Source organism: Octopus sinensis, linkage group LG27 (genome assembly GCF_006345805.1).
Source record: "Octopus sinensis linkage group LG27, ASM634580v1, whole genome shotgun sequence".
Classification (NCBI taxonomy): domain Eukaryota; kingdom Metazoa; phylum Mollusca; class Cephalopoda; order Octopoda; family Octopodidae; genus Octopus; species Octopus sinensis.
The window spans coordinates 15,497,507-15,522,709 of record NC_043023.1 but is presented as its reverse complement, the minus strand read 5'-3'; the positions used below and the strand labels follow the sequence as shown (position 1 = coordinate 15,522,709).

Genomic DNA, 25,203 nt, shown 5'->3' with positions numbered 1-25,203 from the left:
TGTGTATGCGTGTGTGTGAGGAATGACACACACACACTCACGCACGCACACATGTACATCAATGCTTTCGGAGTGATATGTTAAAATATTGAGTTTTCTCGAATTTTGTCTTAATTGGTGGTAAAATTGAAAGAAATTTTTTATGGCATCACCCACTGAAGTACTCTGAAAAATCATGGGTACACTCTAATTGAAGAAATTGTGTGAGGAGTAAATCGTTATGTATTTATTTGTTTCTGTTTGCTGTGTTTTTTTATTTTTTGAGTAGTGGTTTAAATACTTTCAGTTTAGTCTTCCTCAAATCACTCTGTCGCTATTTACTTTCATCTTATTCGTTGCACACTGTGTGTGTGCGTTTGCGTGTGGTGTAAACCAGACTAGGAAAAGCATTTGACACACACACCAGAATGTGAGTTTTCTGTAAATTTTGCTTAATTGGAGTTTAAATTTTAAAAACTGGACCTGGCATGACCCGATGCATTCTACTCTTAAAAATACTAGGTAAATTGTAATTGAAGAAATCCTATATTGTAGATTTCTATAACTCCCAAAGGGAGGCAGATAAAAGCTGCCTTTTATAATAAGAGATATGCTGTATATACTTATAAACGTATTCATACAGGAGAGAAACTCTATTGCTGTGATACCTGAGGTAAATCATTCTCTGTGGAACAATATTGAACTCATCACAAATACATTCATACAGGAGAGAAATCATATCACTGTGACATCTGTGACAAGTCATTCTTTCATAGAGAGAAATAATAAACTAAACACAAACATATTCATACAGGAGAAGATTCTTATGACTGTGTAATCTGTGCTAAATCATTCTCTCAATAATCTACCTTAACTAAACATATACTTATTCATATTGATCAATAACAATATCAATGATAAAACAGATGTCCTGCTGAATAAAATACAGCAAATGTATTACTTTTTACAAAATAAATTCATTTTTCACATTTTCCTCATTTGCATCAACTCACTAATTACGATTTGTGTTTTTTATTCAAACAATATTGATTATATTAATTTGCTCTGTTTTCTTGATGATATATTATTTTGACACAAATGTATTACACTCCAGTTCCAAGCCATGATCAGTTATCCTCTGCTGGACACACTCAGGGATCCCAGGATCTGCACCCTTTGTGCTACTGCCCACTTATTCTGGCACTAGCTGGAGGCTTATTGCTGTTTGTCACAGTTTTGGGTGTAGAGTGGGAAATATTTTTCAAAAGCCTAATGCCCCACTCTACCTATGGTTCAAGCACATCCCCGCTCAACCCATGCAAGGGATTATCATCATACTTATTTTTTGCTAAATCATTCTGTAGAGCAGGTTTTCATGGTCTTGTTCTTACCAGACACCAAGCAGGGATTTATGATGGGCATCTGGTTAGAATGGCACCTGTTGTGATGAGAGTTACCATGTCCCCTTGTGAGAGATAGATTGGTTCGAGTAAAGTATAAATAGTAACGATCTGAGTGGGTTCACGGTTCAGAGTCAAGTAAAGTCGGAAGGTGTCGCTTGGTTTACTTCCTAAGGAATATTGAATGTTGGTTCGTAAAAGATTTGTTAGTTCATTAGATTGTTGTTACAATTTTCTGGTTATCTTATTTATTGTACGGAACAATTATGTTACAACATCTGGCGATGAAGGTTTCGAAGCTCTTGCAGGTCAGTTATCAAATTTTTGTGATACAAAATTGTTAAATCATGGAAGACTAATTAGCTTCTTTAAAACTGTTGAAAAATCAACGACAAAGGCAGCAACAACAACAATTATTGGAGCTTTATTCAAAGAAGTCCAGAAATGAGGGAAGTACAATTTTGCCAGACCCCGTTTTGGACTCGATGAATCCAGTTATAACCCAGCGGACAGTATAGAGGTAATGCGTTGACATATAAGGTTAATTGAAGGAAAAGCTTGTAACATCAGATGAACATATTTTGCAACCACGTCTCAAAGCAAAATAAGGCAAACACATGCACTTGCGGGTGTGTATGTGCGTGACCTGAGTCAATGCATGTCTAGGAGTCAGGAGTCAATGCATGTCTAGGAGTCAGGAGTCAACGCAAGGGTGGCACAAAATTAGAATGCTCTGCTTTCTATAAGGGATAAGCCAGAAGTCCCTGACTGCTATGTCATCTGGAAGTTAATAGGAAGCTTCTAAAGTATTCAAGAAGGTCGAGGGAGATTACTCTCTTTAAATCCCATTTTCATTTTGCTTTCCTATCTGACCGCCAGGGGTCACTCAGGTTTTAGTTATACAAGGCGGTGAGCTGGCAGAAACGTTAGCACGCTGGGCGAAATGTGTAGCCGTAATCTTCTGAGTTCAAATTCCGCTGAGGTCGACTTTGCCCTTCATCTTATCGGGGTCGATATAACGGACTTAACCCGTGCATCTGTCCTTGTTTGTCCTCTCTGTGTTTAGCCCCTTGTGGGTAATAAAGAAATAAGTTATACAAGATTCCCTTGATTGTGTCGAGAATGATGAAAATTTGTGTGGGCCTCTGAGCAGGTATTGCCTTGAGTTTGGAAAAATTTGATGCAGATTCTCTGCTAAACTTTCTATCATGCTCATTGTGACAATAACACGCTACACACCTTCCTTCCAAGCATTGCTGCAAACAGCAGAAGAGAGCTAGAATGTTAACACTTAGTGTGAATGCACAGCAGAGTTTAGAGTCAATCTTTCCCAAGTGGCTTCACTCTGTGTATCTTAGCTTCGTTGCTATAGCAACAGTCTACATATATGTACGTATATATGTATGCCATTGTTCAGTTTTATTTCAAAATTACTTGCCAATAGAGAAAGAGCCAATTTCTAACCTAAATCCAAGGATCCTTCATTGGAATTTCACCATCAACAACAGAGTATGTAGGTCTTTTCGGTTTGAATGGCAGTTTTTAACATGATTTCTAGGTAACTAAAAGATACCCTTCCTCCCACCCCTAACCCTAAAAAAGATTGAAATGCAATAGATCGATACTAGGGTCACAATTATTGGTGATTTCCTATGACACCGCCAGAAAAACTGCCGTTCAAACCGAAAAGATCCAGTACATTTCTAAATATCTCATAGAGATTTATGCAGTAGTGGTACGATAAAGATACCCTTCCCCCACCCCTAACCCTAACTCTAACTAAACCTAACCCTAAAATAAATTGAAATGCAAAGATCGATACTAGGGTTATAATTATGGGTGACATTTTCATTTGACACCACTGAAAAAAATCCCATTTTCTGTAGTGGTGTCGTATGAAATTGTCACCCATAATTATAACCCTAATATCGATCTTTGCATTGCAATCTATTTTAGGGTTAGGGTTAGGGGAAGGGTATTTTTTTTTCTTTGCAAATGTAAATAAACCCAATCTGTTTCTTAAACAAGGGACATATTCATACAGCACGGTATGTTTTCACTCCAAATAGACATATTTCATTGGTTAAAATTGTCGAAATCCTCGATTTTAAAGTGGAAATATGTTACAAACTATAGAACTTTCTCAATAAAGCCAAGAAAAAATGATGTTTTATAAACACATTCTACCAGTATACGAAGTTTAAAAGTGTTTAGTTAACTAGAAATTATGTTGACATCTGCCATTCAAAAGGAAAAGATCAGCGCAAACTTGTACGAAGTACAGACGTCTGCGTGTTAATATACATCTCAGGAAAAACAGCCTTCTCATATTCAATAAGCTTGGTGGCACCCTGGTAGTACATATCATTGTGGAAAACGTAAAACCACCTATAATTGTTATATATATATTAATTACCAGAGTGACTCACGACTTGACTGGTTACAGACGCTGAGTACTATTTAAGAAAAGTGGTCCGCTATTGTGCATCTGCGCTAGCTAGTTGTGACTAGTCCATCCTACAACTACCTAGCGCAAGTGCGCGTATGCAAATTAATAGATGCGCAAAACATGTACTGTAAATCTTCGAGTATAATCCACATTTTTTCCCCCAAAATTTAAAGGTCAAAATCCTAGGTGCATATTGTACACGAGGTTAAAAATGAAAATTATTTTCTAAGCAATGTCTGAGTCTCTATTTGCTGTCCAGCAATGTTTATTCAGACGCATTTTGTGATGTCGGGCGTGAAAATACTTTAAGCTAAGCCTGAAAGCAATGAAGTCATAAAAGAATCATCCATAACTTGCAACATTTATTAAACACTAGCAGAGATACCCGGATACATTCTATAGAAGAATTAGACTTTTCTGTTATATATATATATATATATGGATACACACAAATATATGTATATTAATATAAATACATGAAAGTACATGAAGTTTGTTAAAAAAAAGGGGATCATGTATATACCGCCTGGCTTTTGAGATTATAACACCTCGTTGTAAACAATGTTCCTTGTTTTTCCTTGTGGAAAAGGTTTCTTTTGGTTCCTACTCTTGAGCAGCCAACATACAGTTGCCTATGCGAGAAGCAGGGCTCTTCCAAGAGAAGACCAGCTACAGAGAGGGTTTGACCCCGAGATTTGTTAATGGACATGGCAAAGCTGACACGAAGGGGGAATTGCAGTCTTCTGAATGTAAATGGAATTTCTGCTCCTGATGGAGTAAGAGAAAATCTTGGAATAAAGACGTCATCACCTTTTCCACATCCAAAAAGAATGATCGCCTCGATAACCTGTGATATCATTTTCTTTATCACCAGTCGTGTTCCATTGCAAAGTCTTGGTGGTAATATGTGTGGAGGTAGTCGAGGAGGCTCCAGTGAATTGAGAAATTCAGGAGGACAGTTCACAACTTCATTTATATCTGGAATTGTATCAACAGACTTGTAAGTGTGTATAGTGCCGGGAAGAGAATGCATTAGCTGTTGATTAATTTTGTTAACAGTGACGTTTTTTGGAGCTAATATTGCTCTTTCACACTGCCAATTGTGATTTTGGTAGTTTTGTGTGAAGTTGGGAAAGACTTTGTTTTTGAGGTCATCTACAGAATTAACAACAGAGGAAAATGACCACACTTCCATTTGTCCTGCACCATCGAAAGGCATCTTGCCTTCACCAAGTGTCAAAATGTCCTGTGCAAACTTTGTGGACATTTTGTCGCCGTGTAGCTGAGCTCTCATGTTAGTGGTGAGACTAAAGATTGTAACATGATGCCACAGGGTAGAGGACTTTAGGCATGCTTGAACTTCATCAGCTCTAGTGCCTTTCGGAATGACAGGAAGAGTTTGCTTGAAATCACCTGACAACAGAAACGTTACACCTCCCATTGGAGCCTGACAGTCTCGGATGTCTTTCAGGGCTCTATCTAATGCTTCCAAAGCTCCCTTGTGAGCCATAGTGCACTCATCCCAGACAATTACATAACACATTTTAAGTACTTGTCCCTGATCTGAGCTTTTGTTGATGTTTCATGAAGGCATTTCGGATGCTGCTAAATTGAGAGTGAGTTTAAAAGTTGAGTGTGCTGTCCTGCCTCCGGGTAACAAAGTAGCTGCAATGCCAGAGGAGGCTACAGCTACTGCAATGTCCTGATGCTACCTAACTTCTGCAAGGAGAAGCTTTGTAATAAATGTTTTTCCTGTCCCTCCAGGAGCATCGAGGAAGAAGATTCGTCCCTCGCATTGGCATACACTGTTAAGAATAGATCTGTAGGCCTGCAGCTGGTCCGGAAGTAATTTAGGCTCATTTTCAACAATGTACTTTGAAAGCGCTTGAGTGTCGTATGTTGTTTCACGAATGACAGCAGTAGGAAGGCTATTTGACCCTTACCTGAATGCTTGTGGCAGGGCATACGTCGACAATACATTTCCACCCAGTTTAGCAATTCTGTCTTCAACGTCAATGAGTGTTTTGTTATAGATTTCATTGCTGATACCCTCCATGTAAGATAGAGCAGCTGAGCTTGGCGCTGAAGGGGACAATGTTTTTGAGATTCCGGTTCGAATGTAAGGCAGGTTTGAAAGTGTTCCCAACAGTTATTAGTTGTAGTGGTAGAGTGTTTATGCCGAATATGTACGTATGCACGTATATATATGTATGTATGCCTGTATATATGTACAAAATCCACTGAGAAGGCTTTTGTTGATCTGAAGCTACAGCAGAAGACACATGCCAAGTCACCACACAGTGGGACTGAACCCAGGACCATGTGTTTGGAACGTAGTTTGTTACCACACAGCCACACCTGCCCCTATGTATGTGTGTGTGTGTGCGCGCGTATGTGTAGATATATTATGCACGTATATATGTGTACATATTACATGTACATCTATATATATACATCTACACATAAAATACAAAATACAAAGTTATATCTTGATATCGCTAGTGATAACAATACTCAAAAATATATAACAGACTGGAATTGTAGGCCCGTCTCTTGCAATTTCGATCAATTGGATCTTGTCCTCCCTCATGGATAGAAGTGTACGGCTGCAGCAAAATTCATTTTTGGACTTTCTTCTATCGAAGGCATTTTAACAAAAATGCTTCCGTAAAGACGGTGAAAATATTGTCAATTTCCCCAAACAGGGACACAATTCAATTTTTAAACAATAACCAAAGCACCTTCTCCGAGAGGGGGAGGGTTACGGTTTACAATTATTTAACAAATGCAACACAACAACGTTTCCCTGACGAGGAACCAACAAACGTGATTGCAATAGTCAAACAGTAATAATAACAACAAACCTTTTTAATTTATCCCCATTTATGTGAAACCACTTATTCAAGTTCAAGTCATTGATGCAATTTTATACGAATTGCTAATACACACACACACACATAATAAGGGTGAAAAATTGAATTTTAATTTGATTAATTTGAATTGAAAACCAGTGGTGTAGCATATAAGACCATAGCAGATCTTCCTCTAGCAAAAACGATGACCACTATTGATGGCTCATCCCTGTTATATAATACTTTCACTTAAATAGTTTCACACTTGCAAAGAGAAAGTAGGAGAAAGTGTGGTGGTAATAGCAGAAGTAAACCACTTGAAATGAGAGAGGCAACTCGTAAAATATTAATTTTCTCGAATTTTTGCTTAATTGGGGGTCAAATTAAAAAAATTTTACATGCCATGACCCAATCGAATCTACTTGGGAAAATCACAGGTAAATTCCAATTGAAGAAATTACATATTGTAGAATTGTATTAAAAAGAAACATGGGAACAGGCAGAGAAAATCTGCCTTTTATCATAAGAGATTATTACTGTTATTTCTTTATTTTCTGATAGGATGTTGTCTCAGTTTTAGACGCAGCAAATGATTTTAGCTCAATAGAGGGCATAGGATTGGTTAAAATTCGAAAAATTAAACTACATTAAACAAACAAATTACAATTTTCTCAAGAAAGCCAAGAGAAAAAAATGTTTTATTTTGATACATTCTACCAGTATACGAAGTTTTAAAGTGTTTAGTTAACTAGAAATTTTGTTGACATGTGCCGTTCAAAAGGAAAAGATCCGACTTAGAATGATTTACAGCAGATATTACAGTTCTATGGTTTCTCTCCTGTATGAATGTTTTTATGAGAGGTTAAAGAGCGCAAGCAAGACAATGATTTACCACAAATATCACACTCATACAGTTTCTCTCCAGTATGAATGGAGTTGTGATAAGTAAGGCTATGCTTCTGGGAGAATGATTTACCACAAATACGACATTGATATGGTTTCTCTCCTGTATGAATGGATTTGTGAGAAGTAAGGTGAATTTTCTGAGAGAATGATTTACCACAAATATCGCATTGATATGGTTTCTCTCCAGTATGAATGGATTTGTGATAAGTAAGGCTGTGTTTATGGGAGAATGATTTACCACAAATACGACATTGATATGGTTTCTCTCCTGTATGAATAGATTTGTGAGAATCAAGGTAACGTCTTTGAGAGAATGACATTCCACAGACATCACATTGATGAGGCTTCTCTCCTGTATGAATATATTTATGAGAATCAAGGTTACTTTTTTGAGAGAATGATTTTCCACAAATATCACACTGATATGGTTTCTCTCCAGTATGAATGGATTTGTGATAAGTAAGGCTGCGCTTATGGGAGAATGATTTACCACAAATACGACATTGATATGGTTTCTCTCCTGTATGAATGGATTTGTGAGAAGTAAGGTGAATTTTCTGAGAGAATGATTTACCACAAATATCACATCAATATGGTCTTTCTTCTGTATGAATGTATTTGTGAGAAGTCAGGTGAATTTTCTGAGAGAATGATTTACCACAAATATCATAGCAATATGGTCTTTCTTCTGTATGAATGTATTTGTGAGAAGTCAGGTGAATTTTATGAGAGAATGATTTACCACCGATATCACAGTGATATGGTTTCTCTCCTGTATGAGTGGATTTGTGAGAAGCAAGGTTACTTTTATCAGAGAATGATTTACCACAAATATCACACTGATATTGTTTCTTTCCTGTATGAGTGGATTTATGAGAAGTAAGGTGACTTTTATCAGAGAATGATTTTCCACAGATATCACACTGATATGGTTTCTCGCCTGCATGAATAAATTTGTGAACAGTGAGATTTCCCTTACTAGAAAAAGTATTTTTACAGATATCGCATTGGTGTGATAATTTTTCTGTTTCTTTTGTCATCTCTTGAGGATTCATTATTGTTCTATAGTATACAAACACAAAATATAATTTTGCTTCCTTTTTTATATATTTCTATTGCTTATATTTCCAGCAGTTCCGATCTTCATCAATATCTATAGATGATACAAACACCTTTGCAGATATCTCCCGCTCCAAACAGAATGTGAAATACTTTAGCAAATATTCCAGGCAATGATGGAAACAAATGTTGCCATCAATTGAGAAGAAATATTTCACAGTTTTCCACCATAGACAAATCGTATAAAAAGAGTTATGTCAAATAATTATAACATCTTCCATTAGATGATCAATATTCATGAAGTATCACTAACATTTCACCTCCTGAAATGACACAGAAACAGAAGATATAGTAAAGACTTAAAAAGCAGACATTCAACTATAAAAAAAATATAACTACATCTTCATAATGATAAACTGTGGATATAATCCTTTAATTTCTCTTTGAAATTTATTTATGGTAATTTATAATATGGTAACCCTTTTGTTATCATATTTCTTTTGAGATTCAGTGTGTTTCTTTCAATTATTTTAAATATAATAAAGAATTTAGTAAACTAAATTAGTTATCATTCAACTAGTGTTAGGAACATAAATTGTAACTAAGGTTTCGTGGAAGATTTTAATTCAAAACTTATGAAAACAAGACATTTTACCACAGAGCCAGAGCCCGTTTTGGCCGGGTTAGTAACAAGAGGGTGTGGTCTTTGAAATTTATTTTGTTATTAAAATTATATGATACAACCTTGTGTAATGTCTACATATAGACGGACTTCAGTTCCTCTTCCTTCAGATATTATGTAAAACACTATCCCTTTAGTGTTCAGATTATTCTGTTAAATGTAATTCTTTTTCACTCAAATTGTTTTGAATTCATCATGCAATATCTTATGGCTTTGAGGTTTCAATGATGTGATTGTTTATTTCTAGAATGTCAATGTAGGTTAGGTGTGAGGGGCCAGATACCGCCAGTTTGAATATAAAACATGCAGAATATCTGGGCCTGATATGGCCGGTTTAAACAATAAAGGGTTCAACTATAGGATATTGGACAATAATATGATAAGTGACTACTGTTTAACCCTAGGTTATCCCTGACTGAGCAGATCTATTATTAATGAAATTAGGTAATGTTCATGATTGTTACAACTTCTATAACAGATCAAACATAAACATAAACTACAATTTAGTGAACCAACCCATCATGACTTTTCCTCTCCTAACTTTATTAATAATAAAAACAAACTGCACTCACATATGTTGAAGGTGTGGTCACAAATTTAGAGAAAGTGTTCTGTGAATTGACGTATGAAGATTAGAGCCAGGACAGAATGGTGATCCTTCGGTATAGGTACACACGTGACTTTGTTTACATTTCTGAAGATAACAGAAACCCTTTTCTCCCCCCCTTACATATAAAAAACACTTTTTTGAAATGTATCCAGTACTTCCGGAAGTACACTGGTACTTATACCGTAAGATCGCCTTCTTTTCAAAACAAAGTAAATAAAACACAAAAACACATGTACTACTAGCGAAGACTGGACCCGGTACGCGCTAGCTAGTCGTAAGTAGTCGATCCTACAACGACTTGTGCGTATGCAAATGAGTTGATTTTACAGAATATAATAAAAGAATTTTTTAAAGAAAGTAAATACATTATTTCTTAAAACAATGTATATGATTTTTTTACACAAATCAAATAAAATGTGTGTGATATATTCTTTTAGTTTTCATATTCTTTAGTAAATAATTTCTTTTTTAACTAATTAAATAAAACAAAAACACAAAGTAAGGATCTACTAGTCACGACTAACAAGCGCGAGTGCGCACACCGGGACCACTCTTCTAGAGTAGTACCCATCGCCAGTTTATGACCCTTGCCGATTCTGTCTACAAAATGCTGTATCTGCTTTTTATCATAGTGCTATCACTGGCCACATGTTTCAGTTAGCTATTGACGTTTTATGATGTTGCAGATTATTTATTCTGAGAAGCTGAAATGGACAGAATTATTAACGTGTATCATTTTGACAGAATAAACAGCAAATACAGATGTTTAGCAAATGATACATCTGTGATAAAACAACAAACAGCTTTGAATGGACACAACCAGCAAATGGATTATCTACCAAAATAATTGAAATTAAAAACCAGGTGCTTTACTGGACAATAGAATTAATATCGATTTCAGACTAGTATTATTTAAAACTATCAATACTGTCTGGATTTTCCAATTAGCCAGATACATAGGTTTTTACTAAAGAGAAAATATGTATTACAACTTACCTCTGATGATAATTTAGTCGCTGTTTTATAAGAAATATTTTTAATTACACACTCGAACGAGAGGGAAATATTACTGGAAGACACATAGAAAAGCCGACACGGAAAGTCAACGACACGAACTAACAATCCGGTTGTTGTGCGCTTCGTATTTACTCACTTTTGTCTGATGCTGAAATTAAGGTGGTAAACTGTTAAAGTTTGTTTATAACTATAATAAATTTTTGAAAATGTGAATTGGGCCAAGGTAACGAATAGCCACACCACCCGTTTTTGGCGGTTACGGTTACGGCGGAGTCACATAACATACTTAACTTCTTCATTTTCATATAAAGGATATAAGCTCGTACAACTTATAGAACATTGCCATTTTATGAGATTTTGCTGGCAAATTTCAAATTAACATAAACAATAGCGGTGTTGGTAGCAACAACAACATTCGGATCTTTTCCTTTTGAACGGCAGTTTTTTGACATAATTTCTATGTAACTAAAAAATTTTAAACTTCGTATACTGGTAGAATGTGTTTATAAAACATCTTTTTCTCATTTTTTACTTACATGGAAATTATTTTAAAAATTTGCCGGTCAAAAGGAAAAGATCCCTAAATTGCCTCTCAAAGAAAATTATTTACTAGATATAACAGTGATATGGTCTCTCTCCTGTATGAATGTATTTGTGTCTAGTTAAGGTAGCTATCTCGGAGAATGATTTACCACAGATATCACAGTGATATTACTTTAAACTTGAATGAATATATTTGTGAACAGCGAGATTTCACTTATTAGAGAAAAACTTCGGTACTGGTATAGATATGTGGTCTACCAGTGTTAAATAGTATAGCCAGGGTTATATACCTTATCTTTCAGATATTTCAGAGATGAAACACTTTGTACGTTATAAAGGAATTACAAAAACAGAAATAATACATTTCTAAAAATCTTACAGAGATTTATGCAGTAGTGGTACGATAAAGTAGTTGTATACTGTCAACTTAATGTGACAGTCCCATGAAGGGAATCATACTACTACTATTTAGCCCTAGGAAGCAGCAACGTTTCCTGTCTGCCTTGACACATTTCTTGTGTCCTTATGTTTGCAAGGAATTACAGAAAGAAGAAAAAATTAATCTTATATTATTTTATATGATAAAGAAATTACACAGATAATCAAGCCGATCCATTTTAACAATAGACATTTAGGGTTTTTCGTTTCGTTGACATACCGTGTCGGCTTTTCTATGTGTCTTCCAGTAATATTTCCCGCTCGTTCGAGTGTGTAATTAAAAATATTTCTTATAAAACAGCGACTAAATTATCATCAGAGGTAAGTTGTAATACATATTTTCTTTTTAGTAAAAGCCTATGTATCTGGCTAATTGGAAAATCCAGACAGTATTGATAGTTTTAAATAATACTAGTCTGAAATCGATATTAATTCTATTGTCCAGTAAAGCACCTGGTTTTTAATTTCAATTATTTTGGTAGATAATCCATTTGCTGGTTGTGTCCATTCAAAGCTGTTTGTTGTTTTATCACAGATGTATCATTTGCTAAACATCTGTATTTGCTGTTTATTCTGTCAAAATGATACACGTTAATAATTCTGTCTATTTCAGCTTCTCAGAATAAATAATCTGCAACATCATAAAACATCAATAGCTAACTGAAACATGTGGCCAGTGATAGCACTATGATAAATAGCAGATACAGCCTTTTGTAGACAGAATCGGCAAATGTCATCAACTGGCGATGGTACTACTCTAGAAGAGCGATCCCGTGACTAGTAGATCCTTACTTTGTGTTTTTGTTTTATTTAATTAGTTAAAAAAGAAATAATTTACTAAAGAATATGAAAACTAAAAGAATATTTCACACACATTTTATTTGATTTGTGTAAAAAAATCATATACATTGTTCTAAGAAATAATTTATTTACTTTCTTTAAAAAATTCTCTTATTTTATTCGGTAAAATCAACTCATTTGCATACGCGCAAGTCGTTATAGGATCGACTACTTACGACTAGCTAGCGCGTACCGGGTCCAGTCTTCGCTAGTAGTACCTATGCTTTTGTGTTTTATTTACTTTGTTTTAAAAAGAAAGGCGATCTTACGGTATAAGTACCGGTGTACTTCCGGAAGTACCGGATACATTTCAAAAAGGTGTTTTTTTTATATGTCGGTGGGGGGTGGTTTAGGGTTAGCGGTGGGAGAAAAGGGTTTCTGTCATCTTCAGAAATGTAAACAAAGTCACGTGTGTACCTATACCGAAGGATCGCCATTCCGTCCTGGCTCTACTCTTCATACGTCAATTCACAGAACACTTTCTCTAAATTAGTGACCACACCTTCAACATATGTGAGTGCAGTTTGTTTTTATTATTAATAAAGTTAGGAGAGGAAAAGTCATGATGGGTTGGTTCACTAAATTGTAGTTTATGTTTATGTTTGATCTGTTATAGAAGTTGTAACATTACCTAATTTCATTAATAATCGATCTGCTCAGTCAGGGATAACCTAGGGTTAAACAGTAGTCACTTATCATATTATTGTCCAATATCCTATAGTTGAACCCTTTATTGTTTAAACCGGCCATATCAGGCCCAGATATTCTGCATGTTTTATATTCAAACTGGCGGTATCTGGCCTCTCACACCTAACCTACATTGACATTCTAGAAATAAACAATCACATCATTGAAACCTCAAAGCCATAAGATAATGCATGATTAATTCAAAACAATTTGAGTGAAAAAGAATTACATTTAACAGAATAATCTGAACACTAAAGGGATAATGTTTTACATAATATCTGAAGGAAGAGGAACTGAAGTCCGTCTATATGTAGACATTACACAAGGTTGTATCATATAATTTTAATAACAAAATAAATTTCAAAGACCACACCCTTTTGTTACTAACCCGGCCAAAACGGGCTCTAACTCTCTGGTAAAATGTTTTGTTTTCATAAGTTTTGAATTAAAATCTTCCACCAAACCTTAGTTACAATTTATGTTCCTAACACTAGTTGAATGATAACTAAGTTAGTTTACTAAATTCTTTATTATATTTAAAACAATTGAAAGAAACACACTGAATCTCAAAAGAAATATGGTAACAAAAGGGTTACCATATTATAAATTACCATAAATAAATTTCAAAGACCAATTAAAGGATTATATCCACAGTTTATCATTATGAAGATGTAGTTATATTTTCTTTATAGTTGAATTTCTGCTTTTTAAGTCTTTCCTATATTTTCTTGTTTCTGTGTCATTTCAGGAGGTGAAATGTTAGTGATACTTCATGAATATTGATCATCTAATGGAAGATGTTATAAATATTTGACATAACTCTGTTTATACGATTTGTCTATGGTGGAAAATTGTGAAATATTTCTTCTGAATTGATGGCAACATTTGTTTCCATCATTGCCTGGAATATTTGCTAAAGTATTTCACATTCTGTTTGGAGCGGGAGATATCTGCAAAGGTGTTTGTATCATCTTCAGATATTGATGAAGGTCAGAACTGCTGGAAATATAAGCAATAGAAATATATAAAAAAGGAAGCAAAATTATATTTTGTGCTTGTATACTATAGAACAATAATGAATCCTCAAGAGATGACAAAAGAAACAGAAAAATTATCACAACAATGTGATATCTGTAAAAAGACTTATTCTAACAAGGGAAATCTCACTGTTCACAAATTCATTCATGCAGGGGGGAAGCCATATCACTGTGATGTCTGTGGTAAATCATTCTCTGATAAAAGTCACCTTACTAAACACAATTACATTCATACAAGAGCGAAACGGTATCACTGTGATATTTGTGGAAAGTCATTCTTTCAGAAGGTTCACCTTACTTCTCACAAATACAGTCATACAGGTGAGAAACCATATCAATGTGACATTTGTGGTAAATCATTCTCTCATAAAAGTAGCCTTACTCAACACAAATCCATTCATACAGGAGAGAAACCTTATCAGTGTGATATTTGTGGTAAATCATTCTCTCATAAGATTAGCCTTACTTGTCACAAATCCACTCATACAGGAGAGAAACCATATCAGTGTGATATTTGTGGTAAATCATTCTCTGGTAAAAGTAACCTTACGAATCACAAATCCATTCATACAGGTGAGAAACCATATTACTGTGATATTTGTGGTAAATCATTCTCCTTTAAGCATAGCCTTACTTATCACAAAGTCAGTCATACAGGGAAGAAACCACATCCCTGTGATATATGTGGAAAATCATTCTCCCAGTTAGGTGACTTAACTAGACACAAATACATTCATACAGGAGAGAAACCATATGAATGTGATATTTGTGGTAAATCATTCTCCCATAAGCACAGCCTTATTTCTCACAAATACATTCATACAGGAGAGAAACCTTATCAATGTGATATTTGTGGTAAATCATTCTCTCAAATGAGTTGCCTTACTTATCACAAATCCGTTCATACAGGAGAGAAACCATATCCCTGTGATATCTGTGGCAAATCTTTTTCATTAAAACGTAATTTAACTACTCACAAATTCATTCATACAGGTGAGAAACCATATGAATGTGATATTTGTGGTAAATCATTCTCCCATAAGCACAGCCTTACTTATCACATATCCATTCATACAGGAGAGAAACCTTATCACTGTGATATCTGTGGAAAATCATTCTCTCAGAAAATTCACCTGACTTCTCACAAATACATTCATACAGGAGAGAAACCATATCAATGTGATATTTGTGGTAAATCTTTTTCATTAAAAGGTAATTTAACTACTCACAAATTCATTCATACAGGTTAGAAACCATATCACTGTGATATTTGTGGTAAATCATTCTCTCAAATGAGTTGCCTTACTTATCACAAATCCGTTCATACAGGAGAGAAACCATATCCCTGTGATATCTGTGGTAAATCTTTTTCATTAAAACATAATTTAACTACTCACAAATTCATTCATACAGGTGAGACACCATATGAATGTGATGTCTGTGGTAAATCATTCTCTCAAAAAAGTCACCTTTCTTCTCACACATCCATTGATACAGAAGAGAAACCACATGACTGTGATATTTGTGGTAAATCATTCTCTCAGAAGAGAGGCCTTACTAAACACAAATACATTCATACAGGAGAGAAACCATATCAGTGTGATATTTGTGGTAAATCATGCTCTCAAAAAAGTAACCTTGATTCTCATAAATACATTCATACAGGAGAGAAACCTCATCAATGTGATGTCTGCGGAATGTCATTCTCTCAAAGACGTTACCTTGATTCTCACAAACACATTCATACAGGAGAGAAACCCTAGTAGTTTAATATCTGCAGTAAATCATTCAAAGTCTATTCATAAAGGAGACAAACCATATAACTGTGATATCTGTGGTAAATCATTCTCTTGGGAATGTGCTATATATACTCATAAATGTATTTATGCAAGAGAGAAGCCCTATCACTGTGATAACTATGCTAAATCATTCTCTGTGGAACAATATTTAGCTAATCTCAAATTCATTCATACAGGAAAGAAACCATAGCACTGTCATTCTTTTACCATGTGGGTTAACTCAACATGAATACATTCATACAGGAGAAAAACCGTAACGCTGTGACATCAGTGATTAATCATTCTCTCGTAATTACTTAACTAAACACAAACATATTCATAGAGGGTAAGATTCTTATGACTCTGTAATCTGTGCTAAATCATTCTCTCAATAATCTACCTTAACTAAACATATTCTTATTCATATTGAGCTATAAAAATAACTGGGATAAAATAGATGTCTTTTCTTTCTTTTACTTGGTTCAGTCATTTGACTGTGGCCATGCTGGAGCACCGCCTTTAGTCGAGCAAATTAACCCCAGGACTTATCCTTTGTAAGCCTAGTACTTATTCTATCGGTCACTTTTGCCGAGCCGTTAAGTTATGGGGACGTAAACACACCAGCATCGGTTGTCAAGCGATGTTGCGGGGACAAACAAAGGCACACAATCGTACACACAGATGTGGCACGTAAAATGCACCATCTGATCGTTGCCGTTTGCCAGCCTCGTCTGGTACATGTGTAGGTGGCACGTAAAAAGCACCCACTACACTCATGGTGTGGTTGGCGTTAGGAAGGGCATCCAGCTGTAGAAACAGTGCCAGATCCGACTGGAGCCTGGTGCAGCCTCCTGGCTTCCCAGACTCTGGTTGAACCGTCCAACCCATGCTAGCATGGAAAACGAACGTTAAACGATGATGATGATATATACGACGGGCTTCTTTTCAGTTTCCGTCTACGAAATCCACTCACAAGGCTTTGGTCGGCCCGAAGCTATAGTAGAAGACACTTGCCCAAGGTGTCACACAGTGGGACTGAACCCGGGACCATGTGGTTGGTAAGCAAGCTACTTACCATACAGCCACTCCTACGCCTGGTGAATAAAATACAGCAATTGTATTACTTTTTATTGAATAAATTAATTGTTTCCATTTTCCTCATTTGCTTCAACTCATTAATTATGATGTGTGTTTTCCATTCAAATAATATTGATTAAATTAATTTGTTCTATTTTCTTGTGGATGTGTCATTATCACACCAATATCTGACATTCCAGTTCCCAATTACGATCGGTTGTGTCCTCCTGGACATGTTTTGAGTCTCAGGATTTGCAGTATTTGTGATAGCAACCCACATATTCTAGAACAAACTGGAGGCCTACTGCTTTTGTCATAGTGTTTGGTGTAGAGTGGATGATACAGCCTACTTATTTTTTGCTAAATCATTCTGTAGATCCGGTTTTCATGGTCTTGTTCTTACCAGACACCAAGCAGGGATTTATGATGGGCATCTTGGTTAGAATGGCACCTGTTGTGATAAGAGTAGACTGGTCCGAGTAAAGTATGCTCCCACCGCCAATCTCTGGGGCCCCTTCCATCTGTCCTTCTGCAACGGCGCTTGCGGTGGTTTGGACATGCATGTAGGCATCCGGTGGGTGAACTGAGCCGTGATGTCCTCCCAACTGGCGGAAACGCATGGGCGGGCAGCTGAGGACCTCTCTGTGCTCACGGGTCCACAGGTGGTCTGCCTGCGCCGATGGAACCGTGACTGGCTTGCTATCTCCAGTGAACTGGCGCAGGACCGTCGTGCGTGGGCTGCCATGGTTTGAGATGCCTCGAGGGTGGTAGAAGAAGCCGACTCAACCCGCCTGGGGTGAATGTCGCCACAAGTACAAGTAAGTAGAAGAGGGTGCCATGAAATCGGTCTTTCTGTTTATCAGGTAACCCTGGCTGAGGGGCATAAGCCAAGATTATGGTTGCTAACCCATGTTGCAACACTAATCTAAGCTTAAGTATTCTATCACAGACTCTGACTACCTTGATTACCTTATCAACCCATTCTCTCTGCAAGAAGTATATCCATGCCCTCAACTCCATCAGTATTCCCTACCCAGAAAATCTTATACCTACGTTCTTTGCTTGTGAGGAACCTAGTAGAACTTCCTCTCCACCTTACTTCTTGGAAGCAGCACAAATCTACATGGCTCCATTCAAGAATCTCAACAATCTCACCAGACCTATCTTTCAATGTGCCAATTCTGAGGTTGTGGAAGGTGTGGGCCTGCAAGACCCTGGGTGGGGGACAGCAGCATCAGGTACCTGAAAAGAAAGCTTGAATTTGACAGAACTCATAAACATACAATAGCCTTCAACCTGCATACACTACACCATTATTTTGTGCACTAAATTATCACTGCATTCCACAGGAGATAAACACTAAGTATGGATGGGGGAGCATCTAAGCCATTGGAGGTGTTCAGGGGAAAGGCATCCAATGGGGGTCAGAACATAGGGACTTCCAGTATAGGGGATGGGCGAACACACCACGAAATGGCAAACACTCTGGCTGCCGGTGCAAAAGAATAACAACAACAATGATAATAATAATGAGATAGAACTGGACATTTGCATTCTTAACTAGAGCTGTAAGCAACCGTATTCGGTTAGCCAAACTGTGTCAAAATTAGATAAATTATATTTGGTGTTGCTACATGATTTTACTTCACGAATGCTTTTTAGCAATTGCCATTTGGTGCATGAGAGAGTTCGATGCAGCTGCCCTCATCTGCACCTCCTGCCGTGAAGTTGGTTCATCTGGGAAACCTGACAGGAAGAGATCCAGTTTTATTTTAAAGACATCTGCATCCACCCCATGCAGGTCTCACAGGTCCTTCGAGAGGATATTGAAGAGCTGTGAACCTCTGAAGCCCAGGCTATCACAGTATCTTGTCCTATATCTTGATGGCAAATTTGGAGTCCTTGGCACTATGCAGTGGCTCCCAGTTCTAGTATTTGTGTAACACTCGATGCCAAAGTTTGGGACAAGTCCTTCTAGGATCTTCCAGATGTATATTATGGCATATCTTTCTCGCCTACGCTCTAAGGAATAGAGTCTTAATCTCTTGAGTCTTTCCCAATAGCCCATATGCTGCACAGAGGCTATCTTCTTTGTGTAGCTTCGTTGGATTGCCTCAAGTTCTGTGATTAATTTGACACTGGATGGTTGTCCAGCGATGTTAGGGTGACAAACAGAGACACATAAGGACACACACAAACATACATATACACATATACGACGGGCTTCTTTCCTTGCTTCCTGAGATTCGCCAACACTACACCTGATTTTCTCCCCTCCATACACACACAAGCATGTATCTGACTCATACACTGTTCACTTCCCATACATTTGTACATTACTGTATATAATTTATACGCACTTTTGACAAGTTGTGGTGCACCTGAGCACTGTATACAGTAATTTCATTATTATTATTTTAAAAGTCGTGAACACAACATAATTTCATTAATAGACCTGTTCAGCCAGGGATGATTCCGGGCTAAACAACAGTGACTTATCACATTTCTGAAGATAGTAGGAAGTTATTGTCCAATATTTTGTAGTTTAACATTTTACATAATATCTGAAGGTAAAGGAACGGAAGTCTGTGTATAGAGACTAATTATTCGGGTTAAGGTTTATATAAACAGTTTATTATTATGAAAATGTAGTAATATTTTTTATAGTTGAATCTCTGCTTTTCAAGTCTTTCCTGTATCTTCTACTGTTTCTGTGTCATTTCAGAATATGAGATGTTAGTGGTATAAAGGAGTTTTTACATCAGATACATCATGAATATTGATCATCCTTTGAAGACTAATGGAAGATATTATAAATAATATATATAACCCTGTTTCTATTACAAATCTATGGTGAATAACTGTGAAATATTTCTTTGGAATTAATACGAACGTTTGTTTTCTTCATTGCCAGTATTTTACATTCTGTTTGAATTTGGAAAAATCTGTGAAGGTCTTTGTATTATCTTCAGATATTCGAGAAGATCAGATTTGCTGTAAATATAGCAGTAGAAGTATTTGAATCAACAAAGACATTTATAAAGAAGAAAAGAAAAATATATTTTAGTGTTGCATACTGCAGAAGAATAATGAATCCGTCAGAGATGACAAGAGAAAGAGAAAAATTATCAGACCAATGTGATATCTGTAAAAAGACTTTTTCTAATACAGCGAATCTCACTGTTCACAAGTGTATTGATCCAAGTGGAAAGCAATTTCACTGTGATATCTGTGGCAGATCATTCTCTAAGAAAGATCATCTTACTCATCACAAATACATTCATACAGGAGAGAAACCGCATCACTGTGACATCTGTGGTAAATCATTCTCCCAAAAAAGTCACCTTGATTCTCACAAATACATTCATACAGGAGAGAAACCATATCAGTGTGGTATTTGTGGTAAATCATTCTCTCAAAAGACTAGCCTTACTTATCACAAATACATTCACACAGGAGAGAAACCATATCAGTGTGGTATTTGTGGTAAATCATTCTCTCAAAAGACTAGCCTTACTTCTCACAAATACATTCATACAGGAGAGAAACCACATCACTGTGATATTTGTAATAAATCCTTTTCAATAAGAAGTTCTTTAACTAAACACAAACTTATTCATGCTCATGAGAAGCCATTTCATTGTGATATTTGTGGTAAATCATTCACTCACAAATGTAACCTTACTTCTCACAAATATATTCACACAGGAGAGAAACAATATCAGTGTGATATCTGTAATAAATCTTTTTCATTAAAAAGTTATTTAACCACTCACAAACTAACATACAGGTGAGAAGCCATATCACTGCGATATTTGTGGTAAATCATTCTCTCAAAAAGGTAGCCTTATTTCTCACAAATCCATTCATACAGGAGAGAAACCATGTCACTGCAATATCTGTGGTAAATCCTTTGTAGTGAGAAGTAATTTAACTGCTCATGAACTTACTCACACTAATGAAAGGCCATATCAGTGTGATATCTGTGGTAAATCATTCTCTCATAAAAGTAATTTTAATAGACACAAATACATTCATACAGGAGAGAAACAATATCACTGCAATATATGTGGTAAATCCTTTGTATTAAGAAGTTATTTAACTGCTCATGAACGTACCCACACTGATGAGAGGGCATATCAATGTGATATCTGTGGTAAATCATTCTCTGGAAAAAGTAACCTTACTAGACACAAATACATTCATACAGGAGAGAAATCATAGCACTGTGATATCTGCAGTAAATCATTCTAAGTCTATTCATAAAGGAGACAAACTATGTCACTGTGATATCTGTGGTAAATCATTCTCTTGGGAATGTGCTATATATACTCATAAATGTATTCATACAAGAGAGAAGCCCTTTCACTGTAAGAGGTGTGGCAAATCATTGTCTGTGGAACAATATTTAACTAATCACAAATACATTCATACAGGAGAGAAAGCACTGTAATATCTGCAGTAAGTCATTCTGCGTGAGAAAATATTTTTATCACAAATCCACTTAGATGGGGGAGATATTGTATCACTGTGATCATCATCATCATCGTTTAGCGTCCACTTTCCATGCTAGCATGGGTTGGACGGTTCAACTGGGGTGTGGGAAGCCAGAAGGCTGCACCAGGCTCCAGTCTGATCTGGCAGTGTTTCTACAGCTGGATGCCCTTCTTAACGCCAACCACTCCGTGATTGTAGTGGGTACTTTTTACGTGCCACCGGCAAAGGTGCCAGAAGGAACTGGCAAACGGCCACGTTCGGATGGTTCACTTATGTGCCACCGGCCTTGGTATCACAGCTACAAATTCCATTGATGTTGATCGATTATGACTTTGATTTTTGGTTTTGATATCTGTAGTAAATCATTCTCTTAGGATTATGTTGTTTAACTAATTTTAAATGCATTCATACAGGAGAGAAGACATATTGCTGTGTTATCTGTGCAAAATCATTCTCTTAACGTAATTTAACTAAACCTGTATTTATTCATATTGATCAATAACAATACCAGTGATAAAATGGGGAATAAAATACAGCAATTGTATTACTTTTTTTGAGACAAATAAATTTTTTACATTTTCCTCATTTGCATCAACTCATTAATTATGATGTGTGTGGTTTTCAATCAAGCAATTTTAATTACATTAATTTGCTGTTTTCTTGTGGATATATTATTCCGACACCATTGTATCACATTCCAGTTCCCAACGATGATCAGTTGTTCTCTGCTGGACATGCTTAGGCTATCCCACAATCTCCAGCCTATAATCAAATGAACAATATGTGTCCATATCTTGTACTGGGTACACTACATGGAGTTTCTCCTGACATCTTTTCTACATGCCGAGCAGGGCCATCTCTGTCTTTGGTCTTTGCTAAATTTACTGTATGGTTTTTCAATCCAGATCTTGCTTCCAAACCTGAAATTTGTTCTCTAATTTTGGTAGGGATTCAGCAATAAGAAGGTCATCAGCTTGGAAGAGATCCCAAGGGCAGCCAATCTTAAATTCCTTCCTAATGCCAACCACTCCGTAAGTGTAGTGGGTGCATTTTACATGCCACCAGCACAGGTGCCAGGCAAGGCTGGCAACGGCTATGATCGGTTGGTGCTTTTTACCGGCATGGAAGCCAGTCAAGGTGGTGCTGGCATCAGTCATGTTCGGATGGTGCTTTTTACTTGCCACCGGCACAGGTATCACAACTACAATTTCCATTTGATTTTTTGATGTTAATGTACTTGACTCAATAGGTCTCCTCATATATAAATGTAAGTTCCATGGATCAAGGTGTAGAATTGTATCAAGTAGAAGCACCAGCAATGCTATCTTCCTGGTGAGGCAAAAGCAGAAGTACTTGGTCAAAGATATATCTTTGCATTTGGACTTTGGTGAGAAATAGAGAAGCTAGGGAGAGATGAGTGGTTGGTAAGATTGGCTGCCCTTGGGATCTCTTCCAAGCTGATGATCTTGTTATTATTGCTGAATCCCTACCAAAATTAGAGAACAAATTTCGGATCTTTTCCTTTTGAACGGCACTTTGTAACATAATTTCTAGTTAACTAAACACTTTTAAACTTTGTATACTGGAAGAATGTGTTTATAAAACATCATTTTTTCTTGGCTTTATTGAGAAAATTCTATAGTTTGTAAGATATTTCGTCTGAAAATTCGAGTATTTTGGCAATTTTAACCAATCGCTGGAGTCTATTTAGGTAAATATTCCGTGCTGTATGAATATGTCCCTCCTTTAAGAAACAGATTGGGTTTATTTACATTTGTGAAGAAAAAAAGATACCCTTCCCACTCCCCTAACTCTAACTCTAAAATAGATTGAAATGCAATAGATCGATACTAGGGCCGTAATTATGGGTGACATTTTCATTTGACACCGCTAGAAAAAAATCCCACTTTCTGTAGCGGTGTCGTATGAAATTGTCATCCATAATTATGGCCCTAGTATCGATCTATTGCATTTCAATCTCTTTTAGATTAGGGTTCGGGGTGGGGGAATGGTATCTTTTTTTCTTCACAAATGTAAATAAACCCAATCTGTTTCTTAAAGGAGGGACATATTCATTATGCACAGAATGTTATTTACCTAAATGACTCAGCGATCAGTTAAAATTGCCAAAATACTCGAATTTTCAGACGAAATATCTTACAAACTATAGAATTTTCTCAATAAAGCCAAGAAAAAATGATGTTTTATAAACACATTCTAATAGTATACGAAGTTTAAAAGTGTTTAGTTAACTAGAAATTGTGTTGAAACGCACCGTTCAAAAGGAAAAGATCCGAAATTTGTTCTCTAATTTTGGTAGGGATTCAGTAATAATAACAAGGTCATCAGCTTGGAAGAGATCCCAAGGGCAGCCAATCTTACCAACCACTCATCTCTCCCTAGCTTCTCTATTTCTCACCAAATAATGGAGTAGGGGACTCTGTCAAAAGCTTTTTCCATGTCAACAAAATCCAAATGCAAAGATATATCTTTGACCAAGTACTTCTGCTTTTGCCTCACCAGGAAGATAGCATTGCTGGTGCTTCTACTTGATACAATTCTACACCTTGATCCATGGAACTTACATTGATATATGAGGAGACCTATTGAGTCAAGTACATTAACATCAAAAAATCAAATGGAAATTGTAGTTGTGATACCTGTGCCGGTGGCAAGTAAAAAGCACCATCTGAACATGACTGATGCCAGCACCACCTTGACTGGCTTCCTTGCTGGTAAAAAGCACCAACCGATCATAGCCGTTGCCAGCCTTGCCTGACACCTGTGCTGGTGGCATGTAAAATGCACCCACTACACTCACGGAGTGGTTGGCATTAGGAAGGAATTTAAGATTGGCTGCCCTTGGGATCTCTTCCAAGCTGATGACCTTGTTCTTATTGCTGAATCCCTACCACAATTAGAGAACAAATTTCAGGTATGGAAGCAAGATCTGGATTGAAAAACCATACAGTAAATTTAGCAAAGACCAAAGACAGATCCTGTCAGGGAGATGGCCCTGCTCGGCATGGAGAAAAGGGCATCCAGATGTAGAAACACTGCCAGATCAGACTGGGCCTGGTGCAGCCTTCTGGCTTCCCAGACCACAGTCGAACCATCCAAAACGGACACTAAACGATGATGATGCTGTGAATGTGAGATAATGAGTTGGCACAAAAGAACTACCATTTGAGCCTTATCTATGCCAGTGCCATCTGGCTGCGCCCCCTTCCGTGCCAGTCACACTTGAAAAAGACCCACTACACTCTTGTTGTTAGGCAACAAGACAGGTAAGGGAAATAAAAAATCTGTGGTCGTCTTGTTGCAGTCGAGGGCGCTTTCCATTGATGCCCGA

At 36.6% G+C, this 25,203-nt stretch overlaps 2 protein-coding genes across 3 annotated transcripts in view; one reads left to right on the top strand and one right to left on the bottom strand.

Moving 5' to 3' along the window:
- Positions 1-25,203, bottom strand: part of LOC118768137 (zinc finger protein 708-like) — a 141,347-nt gene that overhangs the window by 39,673 nt on the left and 76,471 nt on the right. Inside the window, exon 1 of one of the 2 annotated variants that reach the window (XM_036514012.1) lies at positions 10,934-11,006. The exons of the other annotated variant lie outside the window; for it this stretch is intronic. The gene's annotated coding sequence lies outside the window, so the exon portion shown is untranslated. Of the gene's footprint in view, positions 1-10,933; positions 11,007-25,203 lie in introns of those variants that run through there. 2 annotated transcript variants of the gene reach the window in all.
- LOC115225242 (zinc finger protein 253-like) lies at positions 1,564-21,807 on the top strand. Its single transcript, XM_036513900.1, has 6 exons — positions 1,564-1,687; positions 14,211-14,213; positions 14,653-14,820; positions 15,913-16,026; positions 21,397-21,531; positions 21,623-21,807. Exons 1-6 carry the CDS (start codon positions 1,564-1,566, stop codon positions 21,805-21,807), a joined length of 729 nt encoding a protein of 242 aa, XP_036369793.1.